Raw genomic sequence first — 27,650 nt, 5'->3', positions numbered from 1 at the left:
CATCCAAGGAACAACTTTTGGGCCCTTATTTATTTATTTATTTATTTATTGTGCATCTGTAAGGCACTTATACATCCTTTTTTCGGTAACTACACAAATTTCAAAAGTGTAAATTTTGTTTGACTATATATGTTTTATCAAATCAATTGATGCAATACTATGTCTAATCAGCCTCGGAAGAAGAGCTTGATAGCTCGAAACACGTGTCAGCCTAAAAATATTCACATAATATATGCAAATTAGCACTTTATTCTTGGAAACGTTTGGCGCAGTGTTACTGGGACTATTACTTATATTTCTCATTAATTGTGGTGTATACAGGCGGCATACCCACGCCCTCCAGTAATCTGCAGCCTAAGTTTTTCATCTGAAACTTCATTTGTGCAAGCACTGAGGAACTTTTTGACTTGTTGTGCTGCTAGTTTCTCTTTGAAAAAAAAACGAGCAACAGCTGTCCGCCACCAACAGGCCGATATAGTGCGCAGGGAGAAGGAAAATATGTGCTGTTTCTGGGTCCCACCCGCACCTCCACCCGATTGGCTACCGGCAACAGTCGTTTGCAGCCAACCGGATGGAGGATTGGACGGGACCCAGAAACTGCGGCAAAAACCCAGAAACTGCAGGGTCTTCCCCGTCGACCTGGAGAAGAGGCTAAAAACCCAGCATCTCCGGTGGAAAACCCAGAAGTTAGGCAGGTATGCGTGGAGTTCCCTTCTCCCCGATCCATGGCGGTCATTTTCTTTTGTTAAATTGTGAAATGCAACAGAAATCATTTCACAACTTAAACACTATTGGTAACCTGGTACAACCTGCCAGGGTACTAATAGCAATATTACCCGAGCAGGGTGGGCATTACGAGGCCTTGTATTGCCCCGTGGCAGCAGTTACAAGCCTGAGCCCGTCCATGACCCCCGTACTCGGGTAATATTGCTTAAGAAGAGTCTATTATAAATGCTATATTATGTACTACAATTCTCTCAGTTGAGGATTTTTTTAAGAGTTATAACTTTTTTTGTTCTATGCACAGTTTTCCAACCATGATGCATCCGCCTACTTCTCTGACGAGGAGTGGAAGCTGTTACAGAAGTGGCAGAAGGAACTTTACATGAATGTGATGAAGGAAATTCACCTGGCCTTGATCTCCCTGGGTAAAGTTGTCTTCCACATTTTTTTTTACAGTCAATGAAATGCCTAGCTTGCTAGTGCTGCATTCTCAGAATGGATTTCAATGCTCTGCTTTTAATCTGTCATAAACCATGGTCTACTCATCCTACTTAGTGCCTTGGTGGTGGTAGTCAGGCAGCCGAGCATATTAAATAATATTGAAGATGTGGGATGATAAAACAATGGGCGGAATAAAAGTGTGGAAGAACGAAAAACATGTATATTATTGGATGTTGAATGGTGGGTGAGGGGCAAAGGTCCTAAACTACATCTCTGGGGATAGGGCTTGAACTTTTTACATTTTCCTGCCTGATTGACCACTCATTTTTCTCAATAAGTGCATATCTATGGCCTTATCCGAGACCTGATTCTGTGATTTACTCGCTCAGACTGTCTGTTGCCTCTGCGGGTAATCCCGGACAGTATGTGTTCCAGCGTTTGGTGCCCGAAATGCACCTATTCAGAATACTAGTGGGTTTATGTTTTTTGTATCTAGAGTTTTTTTTTTTTGCGCAGGCCTCAAAATGTGGGCTCTGCACTAACCTTTGGCGAGAGATAATTCACTCTTGACAAGTAACAAATTAGGTTCTTTGGGCATGTCGAGAACTAGCATTCATGCCAAGGGGCCTGTGACTTTTTTGTCTGGCTAGAAGCTTACAACTTGACATTTTTCACCCTCCTCAACAGAGCATCCTTTGTTAAAAGCCCATAACTTTTCTTACGGTGTGTGGATGGTACACAGATGTTGCGATATACGGTAAAGCCTTCTGCTTGCCTTGTTGTTGCTGTATATGGTCAAGTCCTCTGCTTGCCAGGAAATAGTGAGGGCTGCAGAGCCAGGACCAAATCTGTCAGAGTACCCAAATGGTGCCAGGATTCCTCATCGAAATATATGTGTGGATCCAAAAGCGGCTAAAGTTTGTATGTTGCCACGCCCCCTACTTTGGTGGCTGACATACATTTGAAAGGGATGCAACCCCTTGATTGAAAGTCAACTGTCTATTTAGCTCAGAATGTTCCTAGTTAACCTGGAAGTAGGCAAACTCACCTTGTCGAAGAGCTAACACAAAAGTTGGAGAGAATTGTTTTGACAGATTGTCCAGGAACCGAGCAGAAGCAAAGAGAAATATAAGAGGCTCTGCTGTTGTACTGGTCATTCTTGATGGAACGTCTCTGCCCATCTCTGTGGACAATGGACCTCTCAATGTCCTCTCAATGACCTTTTCCTAACATGGTGGGCACCATGTTCACTGTTCTAATGAAAGACTTGCTGGTTGTCCCTGTATGCTGCTCACAGGGAAGGCATCCATCTGTAGGCATTCCCGCATTGAATGCTATCTGAGTTATACTGGGCCTCATTACAGCTTTGCCGGTCCAGAAACAACGGTGGTGATGAGCTTATCGCCACCATTGTTTCCGGACTGGCAAAGTACAAGTCTGCGGAACGTGTGCCGTTCCGCCCGCCAGTTCTGCCCTTGCGGGCAGAACCGCACCCGGCCGCACACTTCACGGAAACACTGGCACCGTTATTACACAGTGCCGGTGTTTCTGCTGTCCCCTATGGGACTCAAGTGGGAATTGGGATTAACACTTACCGCTAGCTGACTTACCGGGCCGCCGGGGCTGTAATGCCCTGGTCTCTCTGGCAAGTCAGGCGGGAGTAATTCATTTCAAGTCCTGTGGCTACCGGCACGGTTACCTCCGGACTTGTAATGAGGCCCAGTTGTCTCAAATCACCACCATAGGATTCAATATTCAATTGTGCTCAGATGAATCATTTTTATTTGTACTTGGCTAGAATTCACGAAGGGTCACTGTTTTGCCTTTGTCTGGCCATTTAAATCCTTGCTTTAACAATCAAGCACAAAATAGTCATTTTCACTTCATATTCAATAGTGCCATCTGGAACCACGTAGGATGAGTTTGAAAAAAAAGGCAGTTAAGGAAGAAAGGCTGGGGGAAGAAGGTTGTTTCTGTATGTACAGTAAGTGTCCTGTTGCTAAAGTGGTGGAGGGATACGTTATATCCACAGAGAAGCAGGAGAAGTGTAGAAAAAAGAGCAGGAAAAAGGTCCAAGGCCACACTTTGTAGAAGCAGGACTGGAGGAGAGACACTGCAGAGGAGTGAGAAACTTGAGTCATTAGTGGGACCGCCAGGACCCTTAGTGGGACCGCCAGGAAAACCCTGTCAAGAATCTAGACAGCGGCTCTGAATCCCCTCTTGAAGAGCTGTCCCTTCACAACACCAACTACAGAGCCCTCCAATTCCCTTCATTCCCCCTTTGTCAAAATGGGCACATGGTCATCAATAACCTGGATGATGGCAGTCGCAGCGCTGCAGCATATTCATAACTGGATTGGTAATCCCGTAGGAGATAATGCTCGTTATGTGCAACAGGATAGCGACGGTCTTCTCATTCACTTTGTCGTGGAAGGGTAGATGCGTGAAGATGCGATAGTTAGCCAGGGCATCAGGGTCGAGTGTGGGTTTCTTCAGCAGAGGGAGGATCTATCCCATTTTCCCTGAATCTGTGTAGGTGCCGTGTGAAGGATGTGTTGATGATGTTGTGAAGTGGTGCAAGTGTTTTTCCTTTGACCTTCACCACGGAGGAGGTGAGAATGGGTGTCATTACAGGGTTGAGCTATCGTAGTGTGGCTCTAGTGGAACATCGGTATATGAAACATGAACAGTACCTAGAACTCTGCCCTGACCCAAAAGCCTGTGATTTTTATTTACGGTTGCGTATGAATCAATTTCCGGTCCTATCTATATGTGATCCAAAACATTTTTTGGCCCATGATGATACATACTGCAGGATTTGCCAAATTGTCATCAACCTTGAAACGGCAAAACATGTTCTAACGGAATGCCCGAGACTAGGTTCTCTTTATATGGTTGCACTTGGACATCTTGCGCACAACTTGGATACTATTAAAAGCTATGAGTTCTGGGTGTTCTGCGTAAATACTACATCAACGTCAACATTACTGGCCCTTTATAGGGTCTGGAAGGCCATTATACAGTTGTTGGCCTAGTCTGATTTGTGTGGGTAGTTGAATACCGGGAGCACCCAGTACGGTGTTCCTCCCTGGTGAATTAGAGCCATGGGGCTCGTATGTGGGATGTTAGGTTATTGTAAATAATTGATTTGGTTCTTCTTTCCCCTTTTTAAGTGATGTTTTATTATTTTAATTTGAACACATTTTTTTAATGTTGGAATATGTTTATTATTCGTGATAATATGTGTCATGTCTGTTAAGTGTTTGTAACTGTAAATATTGTAAAAGTTCAGTTTTTGAACTATTATACAATTAAATTAAATACATAAAAAATTACAAGTTTGCCGTCTGGAAAATGAGTGCAGGCAATAAAGTATACCTGCACTTTACCTCCAGCTAAAAGATGAAGTTAAGTCAAGCACCCGACCGGCAAAAACAGTCAGGATTACTGGCACCAGTATTACCGGTGCCAGCAATACCGGCATTCCCCCATGGAATGGGACATACAATACCCTTGCTGGCATCTGTAATCTGCCAGTAATACCGGCAGGTCAGGTGCCGGTATTACTGTTTGCCAGTATCCTGGTGGATTTACTGCCAGGATAACGGCAAACTTGTGATGACCCCCAATGTCTTCTTTGTAGTTGGCGAGTTTGTAGTAGTCAGGTCTTCTGAATGAATTTTCCTGAATTCGGTTCATCTTGATATTTTGCAGGATGATATGGGTCGGATGACTGTGGTGTGTTTGGAGCTGTTAATGTGTTGCCCTACATTTCCTGTGAAGAAGTTGTTGCTGGTTTTGATGGCAGTTGTGACAAAGTCTGCTGCTCTTAGGCAGCTGACAGTCACAGGACTGCTTTCTGGGCTTGCCCTGCCCCCCCTTGGAATTCCAGGAGCCCCCAGGGCCAGTCAGACCTCAAAGCTTGGGGTCAGGGGGTTGGGGACACCTCTACAGTATGGAGGGGGCCTGAAGCTCGCTTTGACCAGACACAAACATCCAACATCTTGAACGAGGCCTTTCCCTTTAATGAATCTATAACATCCCACAGACCCCAGTGAGCAATGAAATGCATTTGCTGCTTTGCTGCCTGTGTTAATGGAACTATGTTTCATTATGACTTATATGCGTGCTACCTGCACTCACAAGTTGCACTCGAACAATGGAGAACTGCCTAGGGCGTTCCAGGTGTGGGATTAAAATAAACAAACTTCCCGGCCCTGATAAACTCATAACTGCAAACTCCCTGCTATGAAGTATTAGCAATATGAACTACAGTTTCCCGTGCTTGCCAAATCATTTTCTAAATTAAAATTCACGCTCTGAGAGAACCGGGGACCCAGTTTAAAGCAGCCAATAACATCATTGCATTCAGTGGGAGTAAAGGAGACCACATATTTATTTTTATTTATTTATTTGCATTTATAAAGCACAGCAACGGCCCGGGGGCATCGTGGCGCTGTTACAGCGGATTCAACTTGACAGGACAACAATTAGACAATTAGACATATGGGACATAATGCTGTTCAGGTTACATTTAGCGACATGTGGTTAACCTATAATCATGTAATGTTTTAACAGAATAGTGAAGTTTTAAGCATTTTGCAGAAGACCGGTTATGAAGTCTCATTTCTTAAGGCTGTGGGCAGGGTATTACAATTTTTGGGCGCTAAGTGTTGGAAACTGGAACCTCCAGCTTTGGTTCTCTTAAAAGCTGGTACGTGGATCTGGTTGGTCAGGTGAGATCTTGTGGGTCTGTTGGAGACTTTACGGGTGATTCTTTCCAAAAGCTATGGTGGGGCATCGGAGGAGAGGCACCTGTGTGTTATGGGCAGTGTTTTGAAAAGTATGGGTTCTTTTACCGGCAACCAGTGTGCATCTTTTCTAGCCTCTGAGATGTGTTCCCCTTTGGGAATGCTCGGGGCTGCCCTGAGGGCGTTGTTTTGTGTGACTTGAAGTTTGTTGATGGTTTTTGTAGAGGTGCCCGAGAATAAGGCATTGCAGTAGTCTAATTTCGTGCCTTCTGTGGCTCTAGCTATTGATGGGCAGTTCTTGGTCGAGAGGAAGGGCTTGACAGCATTAATCATCTTGGTGGTGAGTGCTGCCGATGACGCTATGGCATTGACCTGGCGTGAGATGGATAGGGATGACTCGAGGTACACTCCTAGGGTCTTCACTGCTGCTGAGACGGTGATAGTAGAATTGTCGATGAGGAATGATTTGTATTGTGGTGGGACCTTGCTGAGTGTGTCTGTTGAGCCTACTAGGAGGATCTCTGTTTTGTCCCCTTTTAGGCAGAGACCGTTGGCCGCCATCCATGTCTGAATGGCAGAGTATATCTTGGTTAGGGCTGCAGCGTCTTTTCGTATTCGCCTGTTAGAGGGAATAGTACCTGAGTGTCGTCAGCGTAGTTGGTATACGCTATGTCGTGGCAGTCCAGGTCGTTGAAGAGTGGGAGGGTGAAGATGTACAGCGTGGGGGCAGTGCATGAGCCCTGTGGGACGCCGCAGTGGATGGTAGTGGGAGAAGGCGCATGTTGAGTCAGAGAAGACTCATGAGCCTACCGTTTAGGAAGGATGCTACCCAGGCGATTGCTTCTAGTGAGAAGAGGGCCTCATTTTTTAGGTGCGTGCCTAGTATGTCGTGGTCAACAAGGTCAAAGGCAGCGGACAGATCTAGGAGGAGGAGAAGTGCTGGCTTGCCTTTGTCCATGATGTCGGCAAGTTGTATTTTAAGGTCGAGTATGGCGGACTCAGTTCCATGACCTGGACAGAAGACCGATTGTCTTTTACCTAAGATATGATTTTCTTCTAGGTATTGCTGGATTTGCGTGTATGCAACTTTGTCCAGTATCATAAGCAGAAAAGTGACAGTGGTGATAGGCCTGTAGTTATTGGCTATTTCCGGGTCCAACGTAGGTTTTTTTAGAAGAGGGCACACCCAAGCTTCTTTGAGGCTGTCTGGGACAGTGTTTGAATCAAACGAGGCGTTAATGAAAGACTTGAGGAATGGTGTGAGTGTTTCTGCACAGTCTTTGATTGTCTTTGCAGGGCAGGCGTCTTCTTTGCAGTTGGAAGACTTAATTTTGTTCATAATGTCTATCACTTCAAGTTCTGTGATTTCCCTGAATTTAAAGAGGGGTATTGGATCTTTGTCGACCAGTTTCTTAGGACTGGGTAGGTCACAGATGTTTGGTTTGAGCGCTTGCTCTGTGTCGCGTGTTCTGTTGACGTGTTGAGAGATTCTTATAGTGCTCGTGAATTTTCTTTTGTAGGAGTCGGATTTTGTTTAGTAGTACGGTTTGTATTGTGTTGCACCATTTTTGATCCTTGTTTATGTCAAGCAATTTGATAGCTGCGGTGGACAGTTCTTTGAAGATTGCGAATAATTCTTTGGTGTTTGAGGTGGTATTTGTGATTCTGTCATTTTAGGAGGTGGATTTAGCTGTGATTATAGCTTTCTTATATAGTGTGGCAGATACTTTGTTGGATGATAGCGTGGCTGCGGTAGGGTTAGTTTGCCATAATTTCAAGGCTTTGCGTTTTTGGGTGCAGGGGTCTTGTAGTTCAGGGGAGAACCAGGTGTTAGAGTGTTTGACCTTTTTAGCTTTTTGTTGTTTTAGAGGTGCAATAATGTCGATAGCAGTGCTAATCGTGGATTTGAAGATGTTCGCCAGTACCGATGGGTCTGAGGATGTGGAGATGTTGGAGGTGAGGCTGTCTAGGTGGGGTAGGACCCTTTCTTTTGTGATGTTTTTTGCACTTCTCGCTGCTGCTGGGAGGTTTGGGGTGGGCTTTTTGGTGTTGGTTGCAACAGTAGGGATGAAGAAGTGTATGAGGAGGTGGTCAGACCAGGGTCTGGGTGTGATGGAGCTGATATCAATGTTGCAGTTATGGTCAGCAACCCAGTCGAGGGTACGACCTTTGCAGTGTGTGGGTGCTAAGACTTTTTGTACAAAGCCTAGTTCTTGTAAAGCTAGTGCCAAGGCTTTGGAGGGTCTGTCCTTCTTTTCGATGAGACCTAGATTAAAATCGCCTATGAGGATCGATTTGGTTGAGGATTTTAGGTTTTCAGCTTGGAGGTGAGTGATGTTTTCATTAAAGTCATGTAGTGGGCCTGGTGGGCGGTAAGCAAGGTTGATGGTGATGGTGTTGTTGGGGGAGAGGGCGATCTTTACTCCAAGAGAGTCGGTTTTCCCTCCTAGGTTGATAGGGTTTTGTCTGATCGCTAAGTGGTCTTTCACTATGAGTGCTACACCTCTGCCTATGATGGTGAGTCGGTCTTGTCTGATGATGAAGTATCCTGATGGGATGGCAAGAGTGAGTGCTGGCCCGGCTGCTCTGTGAAGCCAGGTCTCAGCGATGGCAAGGATATCTAGGTCTAGGTTGGAGATGAGTTTGTGGATTTCAGTGGCGTGTGCAGGGATGGATCTTGCGTTGATCAGAGCACATTGTAGTGTAGTTGGAAGCCGTGTGGGTTTAGGGTTGTTGGTGATTAATTTGGTGGTGGTGAGGATGGGGGGTTGTGGACCGAACGGTGGACTGCGTGATGATTGATTCTTGTGATTAGATTGGTTAGTGGTTTGCCGGGAAATGGGGCTAACCAGAGGTGTTGTGTGTGGATGTCTGGAGCGGAGACCTAGCCGTTTGTTCCTGGAGTTGATGGATCTGGAGCGTGTCACTAGGCCTTGGTTGGGTGTGGTTGGGTTGGCGTGTATTGCTGGAGAGTTTCGAGTAGTAAAGAACGATGGTAAAAAATGGGTAGTGGGAATTGCTGATGGGAAGGAGTGATTGGTGGTTGCCATCTTGAGCATGAGAGGGAGGTGGAGCTGAGGAGGTGTGCACTATGCTACTGGGTAGTGGGTTGCAGTGCTGTTGGACTAGGCTAGGTGATATTCACATATATAAGGTTGGGCAAAATAGGCAGCTTGGGGGATCGTGGAGTAACATTTGCATGGTTAACATTAAGCAGAGATAGGCTACTTTGCAGAATAGTACCAGCAACGAAGTTGGGCTAGTTTGCTATCATTCACAAGTGGGCAAGATATGCAGCTTAGAGGAGTATTGCCTAGTATTAGGATGAATAATTTGAGCAAAAAATAGGCTATTTTGAGTCTAAGTACTAGTAATGAAATAGGCTAGTTTGTTAGCAGTCACATGAGTAAATATGTAAAGATATGCTACTATGAACATATCAGCAGTGCAAATAGGCTAGTTTGCTAACAATCATATGCAAACTGTTGGGCAGAATAGGCAGCTTTGGAGTGTATTGTGTAGCATTTGCATGATAGACATAGCAAGAATAGACTGCTTACATGTCCATAGACGCATACATGTCCAGAGCAGCTGTAAAGGCAAAATGACACTAATGTAAACTAAAACCAGCCCCTCCCCAACCACCTAACAACAAGCACATGGCACAATCAAAGAGCAGCCCAGCCCACTCAAGCCCAGGCAACCAGTGTCATTAAACACCACCCATGGGAGTGAGAGGAAGGGATTGAACCACTAGAGAGGGGGGGTGAGAGGGTATCCCGTGATTTTACAGATATGGGGGGGGGTAAGGGGTTGAAATGGGTGGAGAGGGGGTTGGTGTGCGGTTAAAAACATAGGAAAATGGGGGTCTTGAGGGTGTGAACCCCCCATAAAAAAAAAGAATTGGTGATTTCTTTCAATGGATTTATTTTAGGGGAGAAGGCAGAACAGCATAAGGATAGCCAGAATGAAGAAGCTCCCTAGAACATACATCAAGGTGAGAAGGGGCTGGAAGGTCCATGCTTTTGCACTGAACTCAACTAGGGCACATCAGATCATAGAGCAGGCACTGACCTTGCGTCAAGCCTGGCGGGAAGCTCCTGCCACTCTACCACGAGATGACACAGAGGGGAAGACCTAGGAAACAGCAGTAAGGGGACCCTGAACCCCAAAAACACTTATTTGCCCACAAGCCATTGGTCTGCATCCAAGCCAAGCCCGGAGCACAGAGAAAAGGTCAGAGGACAAGACACCCCCTCTTCCACCAACACCTAGAAGGCAGGAGACACCATCCATGAATAGGGAAGACTTTTGTTTACTTTTTGTGATTTTTTGTTGTTGGTGCCATCTGGGAGATATTTCGGAACCTTTGATTTGCACCTGAGATTGGTATACACCGGACTATGGAACACTAAACACCTGCTTGAAGAATCCCTCAAGAGCCGGAGGTGCAGTCCCTGTTGTTTTTAACTCTTTGGTTTTAGGACCCCACTTCCTTCTCCAGCACATCAGACCTTGACACATGGAGCTATCATCTTTACATCTTAATTATTGAATTGTGCCACCATTCCGATATGTTACCTTTTGAACAATTCTTTCAAAATGCCCTTTAAATATACTTTGATTCTGGTCTCGGTTCTGGGAATATGGTGACTGGCCTAGTGGTCTGTCCCACTGTTTCGATTTTTTTCTCCACTTGTCAGATGCCAATGTCCTCTTGTGGAGGCCAATTGCTTTAAACAGGTTTTGTTTTGCAACTTTTGACCATGTCAGGAAGCTGCAGCTACAAGGCTGTTATTTACCCCCCCTCACCTGCCCTCCCCCTGGTGTTTCATTTTATTCTCTACTTGCAAGTACTGCAAGGTAACTGAGATGCAAGCCTTCTCCAGTTGTCAAGTATTGGTCCCTGTGTTACCACCACTGTTGGTATTTTCTTATTGGACCTGAACATCCACTAATCCATTGAATCGCCTGTCGCTGTGTAATAGATTAAGCTGTATTCACAGTACTGCATAATCAATTTCTTTTTTGAGTTGTTCGATACCCATCTCGGCCACTTTATTGATTCTCGGGGACATATCAGTGATAGATGACATCTCCTTTGTGCAGGTGACTTGGCTACTTCGTGCCAGTATGGTTGCTAAGAGGATGATATTGAGAGCATGGAAGTCAAACAACTCCTTTAACATCGATGAATGGGTGGACAAACTTTTAACTATTTCAACCTACGAGAAAGCCATTTACAAGAATGCGGGTGATATTGAGAAATTCTGGGACATTTGGAACAGGTTCCTGGAGGTTTACGTTTGAATTCAAAATCCTTATACTGGATGTGTTGTCTCTGAACCTGATTAATGCTATTGCCATATTAATTATTTTTAAAGTAAGTTTGATGATTATTTTCTGATTTTGGATTGTTGGTAACATCGCAGTTACAGATTTAATTATTGCGTACAATGTTAATTATATGCCAAGATCATTTAAGTTTGTATTTTTATGACTATTAATGATATTTGTTTGTATAATATGTCTTGGAAATAAAAAATGTCAATACAAAATGTCTTCTTATACTTTCATTTGTCATGCAATAAATACACAGCACAGTGTTTGAAGGCCCAGAAACCTTCAGCTGCCCTCTCTCTTGCTTGACAATGAACTGTATCTGCAGTATCCTATGTTATAGCCAAACACCCTTAGATAAATGTGCACTTCCATATTTTATTCTTCTTGATTCACTTGGTGTGAAATCCAAATGATCGCTTTTCTGGAATAGTTGTGAACTGCTAATCTTGATAAGGAAAATTCCTAAAGCGCCCAACCACCGAAAATATTATTTTCTTTTGATGCTCTTAAATCTATAATAAATTACAAATAATTATCTGAGCATTTTCTTTAATGCAGTTTGTGTCCTTAAATTATATGGCATCCTTTAAAAACCTATCTGGCATTAGTTCTCTGTTTTCTTGTCAACATTCTGTTTTGTTTTATAGTGGGGCACAGTTTGTCACGATCTAGCTACTTTAAGTTGAGAGTAGAATTCAGTGTTTCCAATTGTCACTACTTTCTATGAAACATACATGCTTTTGGCCATGTCATACACAATTAGTTTTGTGTAAAGGATGGGATAGTCTTAAGTGTAAACTTGTCAGTCATGTTTCAATGCCTATGTGTAAACATTGCATTCTGGTTTTGCAATCAATATTTTCGTGGGCAGTTCATTCTGTGCCTGAAGTTTCAGTGTTAATGACTGTTTCTTTTGTCCTCAGGTCCACTTATTACCAACACAGTCTTTTCATTGAGAGCTAAGGAAAGACAAGAGCTGTTTTCAGCAGATACTCAGGTGTATGAGGGAAGACATTCTGTAAATGTTTGCCCCGGTAAGTGTTAACTGTGAACATCGTCCCAGAAAACATGCGGTCAACCACATACATAAATACAAGTGTCAAACACACTGAATACACATTTCAGACAAATACAAGGCGTGTTGGGAAAGAAACAAATCCTACTAATTTTAAAACAGGGACACCTAGAAGTTGATGATAAAAGGGATTCTTGAGGAAGTAGATATAAAAGAGCAGTCCCCTTGGAAACAGATGGACATCATGGCTTGCTGCCCTCTCAACTCCAGGACTGTGGCTTCAGAGGCAAACCCGTTGAATGGCTCCTCCTTTTTCTTAACCAATCGATACCAACACGTGTGTATTGGACCCTTTCTTTCTCAACTCATGCCTGTTACTTGTGGTATGCCACAGGGCTCAGCACTGTCTCCTACCTTATGTAATCTCTACATACATCCCTTAATGAAAATCATACACCAACATGGCATAATGTTTTTTTAACTAGGCCAATATGATATGATATGATATGTTGTGATGTGACATTTATAACGTGCCTGCACACAACTGTTTCTCGGCGTGACACCCAAATTCGAATAGACGCCGATCCCGTAGCTAATCTTCAACTTCAGCCAGCCAAAAACTGTTTAGTCTCATTTTACGGCTGGATCGACACTAACTCCAAATCAGCCCAGATCAACCAGAGATTACGTTCATCAATCACACCCCTAGTCCTCAAGCGCTCTCTTTCTGGCCAGAAAGACTTTGGTAACTGTCCTGAACCTAAGTATGAGGTAGAGAATTTAGGGGTTTTCTTGACCGCTCCTATACTTGAAAAGGTCAAATTAATGCAGTGACTAAATCATGTTTCTTCTTGCTTAAGAAAATTAGTATCATACTTCCTTTTCTCTCCTTTCCCCAAGAAGTAAGTGTCGTGAATTCCATGAGCTTATCCCAGTTGGACTTTAGTAACAGTACTAATCATTCCAACACATGAATCATTCCATTCTATATGATATGATATGGCATTTATAACGCGCCTGTACACAAGTTTTTTAGGCGCGACAAGACAAGGAGGGAGCACAAAGGGAGGACAAAACAACGATCTTGCTAGGCCTTGCGTCATTCAGATCGCGCAAGTGCAGCGAAGTGGAAGGTGAGACGTGCCGAGAAGGGAGGAGAAGAGCAGATAACTCAAAAGTGAAGCCAATGGGTGACTCATAAGTGCAGAGTTAAGGGACTGGGTTGCAGATACAGACCACAAGTGCTGGGGAGCCCGAAGGCAGTGCATGGTGCAAATGGGCATGCAGGAGCCTGGGCCCAAGTTCAGAGGGTGGCCAGGTGACCAGTGCATGGAGCAGTCGGGACATCAGCAGGGAGAGGAAGAGAGAAAGCAGAAGCCAAGAGGAAGGTCTTGAGTTGCTTCCGGAACCGGAGGTGGTTCTGTTCAAGTTTGAGAGAGGCAGGGAAACTATTCCAGAGGGAGGCACAGCCGAGGATAGAGATCTGCCCCAAACTCTCTGCTTGGAAAAGCGACTGACCCTCAGAGAGTTGGAAGTGGATGAGCGTAGAGTTGTAGAAGGGAGATGTTTAGGAAGAGAGAGTTGGAGGTAGTGCGGTCCCAGGCCACAGAAAGCCTTGGGGACGATGCCAAAAGGAAGGTGGTGGTTCCTTCTCTGGCCAAGCAGCAGGAATGTGGAATTCTTTACCCTCCATCTCTGCCCAATGAAACTGACTTGCTAAATTTCAGGAAACATCTCAAAACCTATCTTTTCAAGCAGAGTTTAATTCCAGATCTAACATCTCATCCCTTCTGCATCTCTCTGTTCAGCGCCAAGATGCCTACAGATAGTAGTTGCACTTCATCAAAAAAAAACTAACATAACATTCAGAAAAAGGGACAGTTGGAACAAGACAAGGGGCGAAAACCTCACAGGAGGAAATAAGAAAGATGCACATTAGATCTGAAATTGAGGGAGTAGCTAACAAGGCATGGGTGGATCTGAAAGCTGTACAGTGAATAATTAAACACAGCAATAATACCATAATAATTCAAAACAATAGTATTGGTAAAAAGCTAAAATGTTACATAACTATACATATTGCAAGGGATCAAGAGTAAAACTCAGACATAATGGCATGTTAAGAGTTGGTTATAAACTTTTATTGTAAAAATAATAAGAGTTGGGAAATTCCTGTCTATTCCTAACTCTACGAGGGGTTTGCCTGCCTAAACAAAACTAAGGAACGTCTGTGTCAGGATGTTGAACAAATAAAAGGTCCTCAGTCCTGTGTCCAAAATCCTAAACTGACCCTTACACGCTAAACTAAACACACAGTGAAAATGGGGTTTACTATGAGCTATAGATTTATAGCTTCCTCTTGAAGTTCCAAACATAATCCTATAGGGTGCAAAAAAGAAAAGAAATACTGTTCCACTAGGAAAGGGATTTTCCCTTCCCCTAGATTTCTTCTAGTGGCTTTAAATGTTGCTTTTATCATAGTTCCAGTTTATTCAAGGGGGAAGGCTCTTCACTTGATTCTTCTCCAAAACATACAGTTCTCTTGAATGACAACTATCCTTAAAGGGATCTGGTTTCTCCCTTTTCCATTGTATCACTGTTACACGATTCCAAAGAGGGGGGGGTCTGGCCCCTAAGCTTTCTTAGTCCTTCTCTCCCTGGTATACTTTCCTGGCAGGGTATTGTAGTTTATTCCTAAGAAGGGATATGGATCTTCCCTTTCATTACTATTACACACTTTCAAGGTGGGGGGGGTCTAACCCCATTGTCCCTATTTACTTCTCCTTTCACTTCTCTCCTCACTTCTCCTTCCACCCCTGCTTTACTCTCCTGCCAGGGTGTCACAAAGTTCATACTTGGGGGTGAGTCTCTAAGTCACTGATTGCCTGGGTCACTATCCTGCCATGGCTTCTTTGCTTTTTTTCACACTCTTTTGTATCCACAAAACAACTCTTCTCCAGTATTAGGTGACCTACCCTTTCTTCACAAGCTTTATATCAATTTCACTGTCTTTACTCAGGTTTTCCACAATGTTTGTATCAGTTTTACTTCCTTTACTTAGGCTTTTCCCACGGTTCGTATCCGGATAAATTATACTGCCTTCACTTAGGCATTTCACAATGTTTGCATCTGTATTCATTATATTGCTTTCTCTTTATGAGCACTCTCGTGTAGGATGTGGTACGCGGTATTGCCCTGAAGTGCTCCGGTAATCCATGTACTATCCCTGGGCTTACCAGTGTTTCTAAGCATCTTTGGCGTTCGTCGCATTTCTCCGCCCTCTTCGCTTCTGGTCTCCTGACCGGCTGTGCTTCCCATGAGCAGCTTCGTTCCCTCTTGGCCTCCTTCCATCTTTGGCAGCTCTAGCTGCCCGTGATAGCGAAGCAGCAAACTTCTCCCGGCTTGCCTTCGCTGCACGCCGTATCCGTCAGCCTCTGTACTGCGTTCTGCACTCTGCTCACCTCCGGTTTCCCAAACCGCATCAGAACAAGTTGGATGCAGTTGCACGCTCCGTTCCTCTCTCTTGCCCCTTGCTCAGTTGTCTCCATTTTAAATGTCCCGGTCTTACCTAATAGTTTCCAATGACTAGAGCGCAGTGTTGGTTTGCTGTGTTTGGTCATCCTCATTACTCCATCCCTCCTCCTTGTCTCAGTACTAGAAAAGGGGGCACGGGCGCATAATGTTGTTGGCTAGAAAAGCCTGGGAATTCAGTATCTACATTACAATAAGCCATACAGGAGTGTGATACAAGTCATTGGGTGGTGCTAGGAGTTACCACTGACAGGTTATTTAAGTCTAGTATTCTCTTGCCTCCATGGGGTTGATCTTTCCCCACGTGGTCCTCCTGCAGATAGCCACCCCCAGTGTCCGGGTCAGGTAGCTTCTGCCTTTCCCTGGCCGAGTAGGAGAAGCTTCCCTCCAGAGAATCGGTGATGATGTTGCTAAATTCGTCCCAATATCCTGACTAGGAGAAGATTTGTATGTGGTTCACTTGTTTGCTTAAAAGAGTGAGGCATATCATGGAAGAAAAGAAAATAGATACCTAATGGAGACCTAAAGGTGACATACAAAGTGGGTCGGGTTGGGGAGAAGTTTAAATTAAGAGTGGATCAGCAAAGTAATCATTAGAACTAGAGGAGACTGCCATTAGAGAGCTAGACTGGAAGTGGGCACCAGTAATATGGACTGTTAATGCAGACTTCCAAAATGGAAAACTAGATTGACCAATTTGTAGGAGAAAGAGAGAGTTGTATGTATAGTAGACAGAGGTAAACTATACACAGGTTTGAGTGAAGAGGTCTACTTACCTGAAAAGGGAAATGACACAGGAAATGGTGCTGTACACCTATGTCTAAAAGTTCCGAACTATTTGAGAGAGATATCTGTCACCGAGAGCAACTACAAACCCTTTTGAAGCAACTCAAGTCCAGCAGCCATGCAAATTCACTGGAGAATGCCTTGTAAATCAAACCCTATGCACAGAAGGCAGCAGACAGAAAACATTGTCCCAGGGAACTTGGGGGAAAGCCAAACTGATGCTTGTCAGGAAGCAGGTCTCGAGGGCTTGAGCACTGCATCATGTTGTGCTGCGCTTGGGCGCAGTTGACCTTTTAGTGAACAAGCGGATTAGCTTAATAAAGGCTCAGCCCTCCAGTGGGAACATGAGGGCAGAGTAAAATTAGCCAAAGCTGAATTTTTACCACACAGGTGATCCCCAAAGCAGACTCATTCACTCCCACATGTGCAGGCCATCGATCCGAGCTCAGCCCAGATAGATGGAGAAAAGGGATATAAAAGCCAGGAGAGATCTTGGGGGAGAGAGGCCGTTTGGACCACTGGAGTGAGCAATGGTAAGACACCATTATAGAGGGAACTGAATATGCAGGTAGAAGGGGTGGTTCAGGGACAGTTGAATGTGCAGGAGGAGGAGGAGGCAGTGTGGAGAATGCTGAAGGCGGAGATGGTTCAGAGAGAGTTGAAGGTACAGGAGGCGGCGATGATGCAGAGAGGACTAAGTACAAGAAGAGAATGAGCTAAAAGAAGAGTTAAAGTGAACGTGGAGGAGAACATCATCAGACAGGAGGAGATCAGACAGCAGGGGTTCATGAAGGTTGAAAGAGGATGTTCCAGTCAAGAGGGAGAGTCGAGGTTGAGAACAAATAACCGGGAGGTAGAGAGAAGACTAAGGGGCCCAGAGCAGGGGACTGGCACTTAAGAGGAGAGCAAAGTTGGAGGAAGGAAGAAGTTAGAAGATGGAGTAGTGGATAAAGGGGAAAATCCCGGAGGCACAGGGCCAGCCACAGTAACATAGGAAGACACCATCCGACAAAATGTTTTCTGAAGGGAGTGGGTGGAGGTTTGAGTGCATGGCGGGTCAGAAAAGAGGCTAGCAGACAGTTAGCCCGAGGGCCACCATTCCGGTTGAGACACAGGTCCCCAGGAGCAATTGAGTGTCAGATCAATGAGGAGTCTAGCAAGCTGGGATTGGGTGACAGGATCAGGTCACAATGACCAAACAGCAGCATAGTATCTAGCCAGGCACGTAGCTAATCTCCTGCCCTGCCTTACCTCTGGGAAATTCTGCTGACCCTGTTACAATAGACTATGATACTTCTTTGGGAGTGCCTGCTTTACTTCAAGGACGTTCATTCCCCTGAGGTCACAGACGGAAAACCAATGGATTCCAGCATGCCGATCCTCGTAAGCCAAATGATGCCAGGGAAAGACCCAGATCAACTATTCGTTTTCCTTTGAATATTTGGAAATACGACCGTTGTGGTGAAGAATGGGTTCTAGGTCGTTTTGCCGACAATCGTTTTGTCAATTGATTTTTTTACCAAAAACAATCCATTGAAAAAACGAATTACATGTATTTTTTTATATTTGGGGTGGCCCACGTTAAGCCCTGCCATTTCCGTATGTTTTAACCCTAACTCCCTCCCCACCCCCCTTAACTCCTTACCAGCCCCTCTTCCCCCACCCACCCCAAATATATATTTCGATGAGTTTTTTCAATGGAATGTTTTCAACAAAGGGCGTTGTGCCGAAGAAAGAACTTGAAGTAGAAACTTTCAGTTTGAACTAATGTTACTTGGCTGGTGGTGTCTCCTTCGGAGGGAGCAAAATGAGCCAACAGGCTGAGCACTTGAGGCTTTAGAGACTACCAAGCAAACCCCTTTTACTTGCGGACAGAATACTTAGCAAGGGAATGCGGATGTCTAAGGGAAGGTTCACTGCTAGGCCTATTGTGCTCCAGAGACCAGAGCCCCCCTGGGTTTTATCTTTGCAGGAAGAGAAACCTGGGAGAGGAAACCCTCCCCTAGCCTGAAGCGGTAAACAACCCCTTTGAGAAGCTGCCAATTCCTCTACACTATGTGGTGGGAAATGAGAGGTCCCAGCCTTCCTATCAAACAGAAGGTGGCCCCCTCAAACCCTATATGTTGTAAGAACCAAATAAAGTGTGAACCTTTTGAAACCTATCCAGTTTGCGGGGTCTTGTCTTCCCCATAGCTTTGTCACAGAGGAAAGAAATGGCCCTGAAGAATGTGAGGGAGTGGGACAGTAACTTGAACAGAGAGACATAATAGGAACTGGGGTGTCACCCCCAGTACTCTTACTGTTCTCATGGTCTAGCCCTATTGCTCATCTTTTATGAAGAAGGACTTAATGTGAAGTCCCATTTTATAAACAAACTGTATTGTGTAAAAACATAGTAGGCAGTCCACAAAGACGTTAGTAATCAAAACGCTGACTAGTAAGAGTTACTTATACTAACGTATTTGTGAACTACCGCAAGGTGAAGTAAATAAGAATAGGTAAACTAAGAAGGAGACAATCATCCTGTCAAAGAAAAAGGTCTCGCCCCACCATTGGAAACTTACGGCAGACATTATGGCGAGCTACACGGGGCCGTGTTAAAAATAAATGATGGCTGTCACTGGCTTATGTTCTTTGACTGGAACAGGGAGTACAAGTAGTTGTTTTTTTTTCTTACACTAACACATGGATACAGCTAATTAGCTAATTATATGGTATCCGCTTCACCAGCTGTAGGTTTTATTATTGAACCCACACAGGCAATGAAATGTGTTGCGAGGAATACCTAAATTTGCAGTTGTGGAGTGGAAGATTTATTTTAAACATGGATGCCATAGAGCAGGCATATTGAGCTTCCTCCATTCTACAACGTTTAAAGGGCGTGCTCCCGAATTTTCAGAGCAAAGGGGCTCTGCATGTGACGGCGCTTGCGTATAAGAAGTGTGGCCCACGTGACAAGCGGCCATTCCAAGGCGACTGCCAAGGGTTAGGAAGTTCTGTGTGACGGTCATAGTGAAACCCTGCCACAGTGACTGCTTCATTGAATTTTATTCCCGCAGCGGCCCCAGAGTGTAAGAGCCAACCACGAGGTCTTGATAGCACTTATTACAGTGACACGTGATTAATATGTTGGGTTTGAGTTTGTAATGTAAGCCTTTTGGAAGTCCGAAGGGTGCAGAAGCGCGGGCCACGCAAGTGATGCGAGAAACTGCAGGGCTCAGAGTTGAGTAAGCAGAAGCTCTGGAAGAGCATGCATGGAGGTCAGCAGGGCTGGTCTTGCCACAGCGAAGCTGGCAGAGCAACCGCCAGACCAGTGACCAGGTAAAGATGGGGGAACAGAAATCCATTAAATAGGGACCGATGAAGGGTTCACAGTTTGGGGCCCTTCCTCCAAATGAGGGGTGGACCCTCTGTGCCCATTGCATCCATAGTCCTACTGAACCATCCTGTAGTGTGAAAAGGAAGCTGATGAGAAATGTGTGTCTACAGTACCACTTAGTCCCGGAAGCGTTTAGCCCATTAGACACAAATCTCTGATAGGAGATATGGGGGGTCAAGGGTAGTTTGCTTCCAAAAGAAGGGAAAAATAGTTGCAGCATCCAGCTCAAAGAAGAATCTTTTCTTTTTGAGGTAAGGGAACGCAATCTGCCAACGTAGGGTCTATTTGGATGCTGCGCCATCATTTTGGTAGATACGCTTTCCTGGTGAAATACTTGTGAATAATTTGTACCAACGGAGCAGAGGGAATTTCTTTCTATGAGCTGATGAATTTATGAATTTCCCAATGTAGTCAAATATCCCATGCACTACGTAATGCATAGCTGTTGTATATACATTTCTGATGCTTGTGTAATCTGCTTAGATCACATGCTATGCATAGGCTGACGTCTAGTGGAAGGTGTGGAGTATTACAGTTGTTTTTCAAAACTCGAAAATGGGCGTCGAAATAGGCCGTGCCAGTAATACGCCAGTAATACTATCCCTATTGTGACGTCCCCTGTACCCATAATCCCTCACATGTGTGGGTTCCTTAGATTGTTTTTTTCCGCCATCGTGAGCTGTCGCTAAATATAAGCGGAGTTCATTTTCGGCGTACGCCGTTGAAATTTATTAATTAAGTTACTGTGTCTTCCTGTCCCTTTGCCGACGCCGTGATTCGACACGGTAAAGATCGACGAAGACCACTGAAGCTGACTGTCGGACGAAGAGTTCGACAACGCCACCCAGCCTTGGTAGGCCCTTTCGGCCTCGGCCTTACAGTAGGGAGAGTGGGGGGTGAACATAAACATGTATATTGCCACCTTTTACCATAGTCGCCCCACTGCCTAAATACGTTATGGAGCGTACTCCTTTTAAGTTCTGCCCCTCTTGTAATAGGAAGTTCACGTTGGTCGACAAGCACAGGGTCTGTAACCTCTGCTTAAATAGAGACCACGACGAGGTGCATTGTCGGGCGTGTAAACTACTCCGACCGAAAACCCTCAAGGACAGGCGAACAAAACATTGGGCCCATCACGAGGCCTCCATAGACGTCGAAGAGGCATCCAACAATGGCAGCGATGCCATCTCTTCAGACGGCGAGGGTGACGGGGAACCCCAGCGTACCCCAGTGCCAGCCCCCGACCCTGGTAGACAGGCCAGTGGTCCTGTTATGGGGAAGACACCCGGCGGCAAGGGCACCACACTCCCCCACAAACACACACCCCACGGTGATGCGAGTAAGGTCGCACACAGAGTGTCGACGGTGAAGGGCAGATCATCTGATCCTTTGTCCTCTGGGTGCTCCAAGCGACCACTGCATGACAAGCCCTTAAAAACCACAGTCACCCGACTCGATACTCCCCCATCTGGCCAGATGATGGCGAAAGACGCTGCGCAAGCCATCCCCACAGTGGAAGTTCGGCCTACATCCGGGGACAAGTCCAGGGAGTCCTCCTTAACCACCTCTTCGACCCCGAGCTCCAAAAAAATCATCTTCTTAGAGCAGGGACCATAAGGAGAGAGATAGATCCAGTTCCTCTAGAGAAAGGGACTCAATTGACAAGGTGAGGATTAAAAAACCTTCTGGCCAAGATAAAGGTATGCCCTTTCAGGATACTACAGAACAGTCTGAAGAGACACATCAGCCTGACCCTATAAATCTTGAGGAAGAAGAGGAGCATACCCCCACAGGGGTAATACCCAGTTCGGCCAAATGGTCTGCAGACGACATTGACCGAGTCATGACTCACATGACTTGCGTAGCAAATTTCTTTGATAAACATCCTCAAATTCTCCAGAACTTGAACACCACGCCTCCCACTACACAGGTGTCTGGTTCCAACATAACACCTACAACCTCTCATTCACATGCATCGGGTGTACCCTATAAAAAGAGATCTCTCCCCACCATAGAATTGGCGGTTGAACCACCACACAAGACTCCTAGTGTCTCCTATGATCTTTATGATCAGGATGTAGGGGATGAGGAATACTTAGAGGAGAGTGAACCCCCCTTATAGGGACATCGAGGGGTACGACGATGGGGAAGAGGACGACCAAGACCAGGGGGACTCTGAGTCTGTAGTTTTTGCAATGTACTCTCCAGTCCTGCAAGAGCCTGTCCTACCAGACTCCCCTGTTGATAACCAGCCACTATTTAATGATATACCAATAAGGGCGGCAGAGCATTTCGGCATTGAAACACAAGACGTCCAACAGGACAAAGATTTTGCTGAAAATATGTTAGCCGATAAAAAACCAGCAACCCAGTTCATCCCCCTGCTCAAATTGGTCCAAAGAAGGATCCAACCTTCCTTAGAATAACCTAACGATACCAGGGCAGTAAACCCTAGGATCAAAAAGCTATTCAGACCTGCACCTTCTGACCCCATATATATAAGGGGACATCTTCAACCTGACTCTCTGGTCGTTACTACCACTCGCAAACGAGCTGGTAACCCCTTGTCCTCCTCCGAGGCCCCTCCGGACAAGGAGAGAAAAAATGAAATGCCATGGCCAGGAAGATAGCGTCCACTGCAGCATACCTAGCACGTATAGCAAACAACTCCACCTTGCTATCCAGTTATGACTGCACAAAGTGGTATGAGGTAAAGGCACTAGCAGAGTCAGCGCCAGATCCACTGAAAGCAAAACTCTCCCTTCTGGCTGCCGTAGGCAGAGCTACAGCAGGTGTCCTCTTAAAGAATAACTTTGACGCAGCTGACAACGCGGGACGCTTTATTACTGAAGCCAACATTTTAAAACGACATGCCTGACTTAGACAATCAGGGTTTAAACTTGAGACTCAAGATACCCTACTAAATATGCCAGTGGAGCAAAACGTATTATTTGGGAAGGCAGTTGAAGACGCCCTCAAGTCAGCCAAGGATGAATATGAGACCCTCAAATCACTTTGTCAACTGACTAATAGACAACCACAACGAGGCGGTAGTCATTTCCGTCGCTTTCGGGGTCAAAGCGCGCAAAGAGGAACAGGGTACAAACAAAACCAAGATTCCTCTTGGAATACAAATGAACAAGCCACCCAGGGTTACCCCAGGGGTCAGCGAAGGGCCCGCGGAAGGGGGAGAGGTTCCCCCAACAGAGGTGTAGGAGCACCCTCTAAGCAATGACACCCCGCTACGGGTCACCTTCCATGCCTCCCCAGTCGGGGGACAAATATCGTTTTACACCCATGCATGGGAGGCTATAACATTAGACAAATGGGTGTTATCAACGGTGAATGGGGGGTTATTGTATAGGAAGACCGTCAAACCTCCCCCCACGCCAAAAGAAACCATCGCAGGAAGAACAACTAATCCTGCTAGAGGAGGTGAAAGCTCTACTCCTCAAGGACACCGTCAAGCTCGTGCCATACAAAGAGGTAAACAAGGGTATTTATTTAACGTACTTCCTTGTTCCAAAGAAAGATCTGACCATGCGGCTGGTGCTAGACCTGCGCCCTGCAAACAAATTTGTAAAACCACAAAAAGTTTGCATGACAATGCTACAAGAAGTAATCCCTCTATTAAAAAGGGGGATTACATGGCAACATTGGACATGAAAGATGCCTATTTTCATATCTCAATGTTCCCAGCGCACAGAGGATTTTTGCAATTCAAAGTAGCAGACCAACACTATCAGTTCAAGGTACTGCCCTTCGGTATAGCCTAGACTCCAAGGTTGTTCACCAAAGTACTGGCGATGGTGGCAGCGCACCTACGCAGGGAGTCAATCCCAGTGTACCCTTACCTGGACGACTGGCTGATCACGGGAGAAAACTACCAGCTTTGCAAGACAAACACGCAAAGGACAATAGACCTTCTCTTCCAATTGGGCTTCTCAATAAAAGAGAAAAAGTCAAGTCTAATCCCAAACACATCAAAACAGTTTCTAGGAGCTGTATTAGATACAAAGACAGGCTTAGCCTACCCATCCATGGAAAGAGTGCAAAATGTGCTTCGGCAAATACCCCAGTATCTTGCCGGTCTCCGGATAAGCGTACACAAAGCAATGCGCCTGCTGGGTATGATGGCATCATGCATTTACCTATTCCCCCACGGGCGCCTGCGCATGCGACCAATGCAGGAATGGTTGGCGAAACAATGGTCTCAGGCAAGTGGTCAGTGGGACGATCTAGTGGTTGTTTCACCAACACTGTTTCAGAACTTACGCTGGTGGTCAAAGGAACATCTACTCAAGGGCAAGCCCTTCCACGAACCGGAAGCACAAGCAGCCGTCACGACGGACGCGTCCCTTTCCGGGTGTGGGGCCCACTATCTTCACCACACATCACACGGCCTGTGGTCACAAGTGACTGCACAGAAACACATATATGTGCTGGAATTATTGGTAGTCCTCAAAGCCCTACAAGCCTTCGAGGAACATCTAACGAACATGTCGGTACAAGTCCTAACAGACAGTACAACCGCAATGTTCTATGTCAACAAACAAGGAGGTACACACTCTCCAAATCTGTCCAAACTGGCACAGAAATTATGGAAGTGGGCACTCAAACGAGGGATTACCCTGTCCTCCCAACATGTTCCAGGAACACTAAACACACTAGCTGACTCTCTAAGCAGAGACCCTCTGCCAGAAGAGCACGAGCGGAAACTACACACAGGCTTCATAGACTACATATTCTCTCTTTGGGGTTACCCCTTTCTAGACTTGTTTGCTACAAAAGAAAACAAGCAATGCCCAGACTTCGTGTCCAGGTTTCCCCAGCCACTCTCCAAGAGGAACGCCCTATGGATGAACTGGTCAGGGATATTTGCTTACGCTCCCGCCCCCGACTCCATTAATCAGCAGGATAGTGAACAAAATACACAGGGAACAGATGACACTCATCCTGGTTGCTCCTATGTTGGCGAGACAACCGTGGTATCCACATCTGCTCAAGTTGACGATGTGCGATCCCATCAAACTCCCATACTAGGTCAATCTGTTGACTCAACACGGGGGGACAACGATACACCCACAACCTCACTCTTTGAACTTGGCAGCATGGCTCCTGAAGTCATAGAGTTCTGACACCTTAATCTTCCACAACGGTGTATGGACACCCTAAAAGAAGCGAGGAAACCAAATACCAGACATTGCTATTTCCACAAGTGGAAGAGATTTGTCATTTGGTGCCAATCTAAACAGATCAACCCCATAGAGTGTATGCCATCACACATTCTTACTTACATGCTCCACCTGTTGGATTCAGGGTTGGTCTTTAATTCTCTTAAAGTCCCTCTTAAAGTCCACCTAGCAGCTTTATTAGCATACACCACCTCTCGAAGTAATATCTCATGGTGGAAAGTGGCAGTCATCAAAGCTTTCATAGAAGGAGTGAAAAGAATACATCCTCCAGTCTCTAACCCCCCCCGCCCGGTTGGGATCTAAACGTAGTACTAGCAAAACACATGGGACCCCCCTTCGAGCATTTGCAACTGGCTACCCTTAGAGACATTACCTATAAAACTGCCTTCTTAGTGGCTATCACATCCATAAGAACAGTCAGCGAGATCAAGCATTGTCAGTGCAGGATCCCTTCTTTGTCATCCATAAAGACAAATTGGTTTTACAGACTTACCCTAGGTTTTCACCTAAATTTATTTCCAAATTTCACGTAAAGCAGTCTATTGAGCTCCCGGCTTCTTTCAAAAGCCAAATAGCTCAGCTGAGGTCAAACTCCACACACTAGATGTGAGGAGAGCGGTTCTCTACTACGTAGATAAAACCAAACCGCTTAGGAAAACTGATCAACTATTTGTCTCCATGGCTACAGGCAGACAAGGAGAGCGCGTCTCAAAAAGAGCAATCTCCAAATGGCTAGTCAAATGTATACAATTATGCCACTCATTATCAAACAAGACACTGCCTTCTACACCTAAAGCCCACTCCACAAGGGGCACTGGGGCTACGCTCGCCTTTCTTGCAAACGTAGAATTAGACAACATTTGCATAGCAGCTACATGGAGCTCGGTTCACACCTTCACACAGCACTACTGCATTGACACACATTCCAAAACAGATACACAGGTGGGACAAGCGGTTCTAAAACATGTATTTGCCACTACTCCTTCTCACAACCCACCACCTTCTCATAACACTGCTTGCTAATCTAGATTTTTACTTGAGCTTTCCATGTATGTATGTATGTATGTATGTATGTATCTGTTTACGAACTCTGTACTCACAGTACTCCTCATGCTACCTCATGTCAGAAAAAATACAATCTGAGGAACCACACTCGCGAGGGATTATGGTTACAGGGGACATCACAATAGGGATAGTATTACTGGCATGCCCTATTTCGATGCCCATTTTCGAGTTTCGAAAAACAACTGTAATACTCTGCAGCTTCCACTAGATGTCGGCCTATGCATAGCTTGCGACTCTAAGCAGATACAAGCACCAGAAATACGATTACGATGAGTAATGTATTCCATATTGTAGCTTGTCATACTTTAGATTACTTCATGGAACACCCAACTGACACTGTTGCTGCCAATGTATATTTATAGGTCAGGGAGGTATTTCAAAGTTGGTTTCCTTAAAATGTTCCTTAAAGTTGAGGCACTGTTAGCTATGCCCATTGTGTTCCATACGTTAGCTACGGGAGGCAGCAAAGCACTGCTTTTTAGAGCAGTGTGTAGCTGCTCCTGGGAAGGAGTTTGGCAGGTAAGTGTTACATATTGACCACACGACAGTAGAAATGGGGATCATAGTGAGCGCGACATGATTCCGCATGTCGCTGGGCATACATGCTCTGCACATACTGCGAAGACTGCTCTGTTGGATTATGAGGCAGATGTTATCTGAAGTCAGAGAAAGGGAGGGGTGTTTTACAGTTGGGGTGAACGTCGATAGGTTTTCAAATTGGCAATGCCCCAATGCATAGCATGCTGCTTAGTCCATTATTTTAAATGCAGAGATAGTTTTAGCTAATAAAGTAAAAATAAGAATGTGGACTGGTAGATTCTGGAAAATAGGCAGCAAGAGTTATTGGCGACTTTCTTTCAGATGTGATAGTAGTGAATCAAAATAACAATTCCAGTATTTAAACATCACTTCATTTTCCTTTTATTAGTCCGTTTTGTGGTGTTTTGTATCTATTTTCAGACTAATGGAACAATTGTTGTTCTAGTGTACTAGTTCATTTCTTTGTTTATTGATCCAATAGACAATCTTCCAATGCAAATAAATAAATTGAGTGGTATGTTACTTTTCTCTTGTATGTTTTACTTTCAAAATGATAAAGTGAATAGAATAAATAAATAAATTGAGTGGTTGGCTAGCACAGGATCTCTTTAAGATATTTGGGCAGAGGGTGAGCAAGGGGCCAAACTTTAGCCCTACACAGAAGAAAAAGCATCACCTTATCCTAATTCATGGATTTCTTTCTTTGTATAACAGATATTAAAACTACCTGCCCAAGGGAGGTAATTAGGGTAGAAAAAGAGGAACATCTACATATGCGCAATCCTGAGTGCACAGACAGAAAGGATGGTCTCCACGCAGGTGAGGATGCAAGGATGGCAAAGCTGGGCAATTCTGAATCGCTGTATTTATCATTTATTTAT

General features: G+C 45.1%; 1 protein-coding gene across 2 annotated transcripts in view; it reads left to right on the top strand.

Moving 5' to 3' along the window:
* LOC138580882 (zinc finger protein 809-like) overlaps positions 1-27,650 on the top strand; it is a 152,566-nt gene that overhangs the window by 82,413 nt on the left and 42,503 nt on the right. The window contains exons 2-4 of one of the 2 annotated variants that reach the window (XM_069651774.1): positions 1,028-1,148; positions 12,182-12,292; positions 27,484-27,588. In XM_069651774.1, coding sequence (XP_069507875.1) covers positions 1,028-1,148; positions 12,182-12,292; positions 27,484-27,588 — 337 coding nt within the window. The remainder of the gene's footprint in view (positions 1-1,027; positions 1,149-12,181; positions 12,293-27,483; positions 27,589-27,650) is intronic. The other variant, XM_069651775.1, reaches the window with a different exon arrangement.

This window comes from Ambystoma mexicanum, chromosome 3p, assembly GCF_040938575.1.
Source record: "Ambystoma mexicanum isolate Mex_15411 chromosome 3p, UKY_AmexF1_1, whole genome shotgun sequence".
NCBI lineage: Eukaryota > Metazoa > Chordata > Amphibia > Caudata > Ambystomatidae > Ambystoma > Ambystoma mexicanum.
The sequence above is the reverse complement of the archived record's forward strand: the minus strand, read 5'-3'. Positions and strand labels throughout refer to the sequence as shown.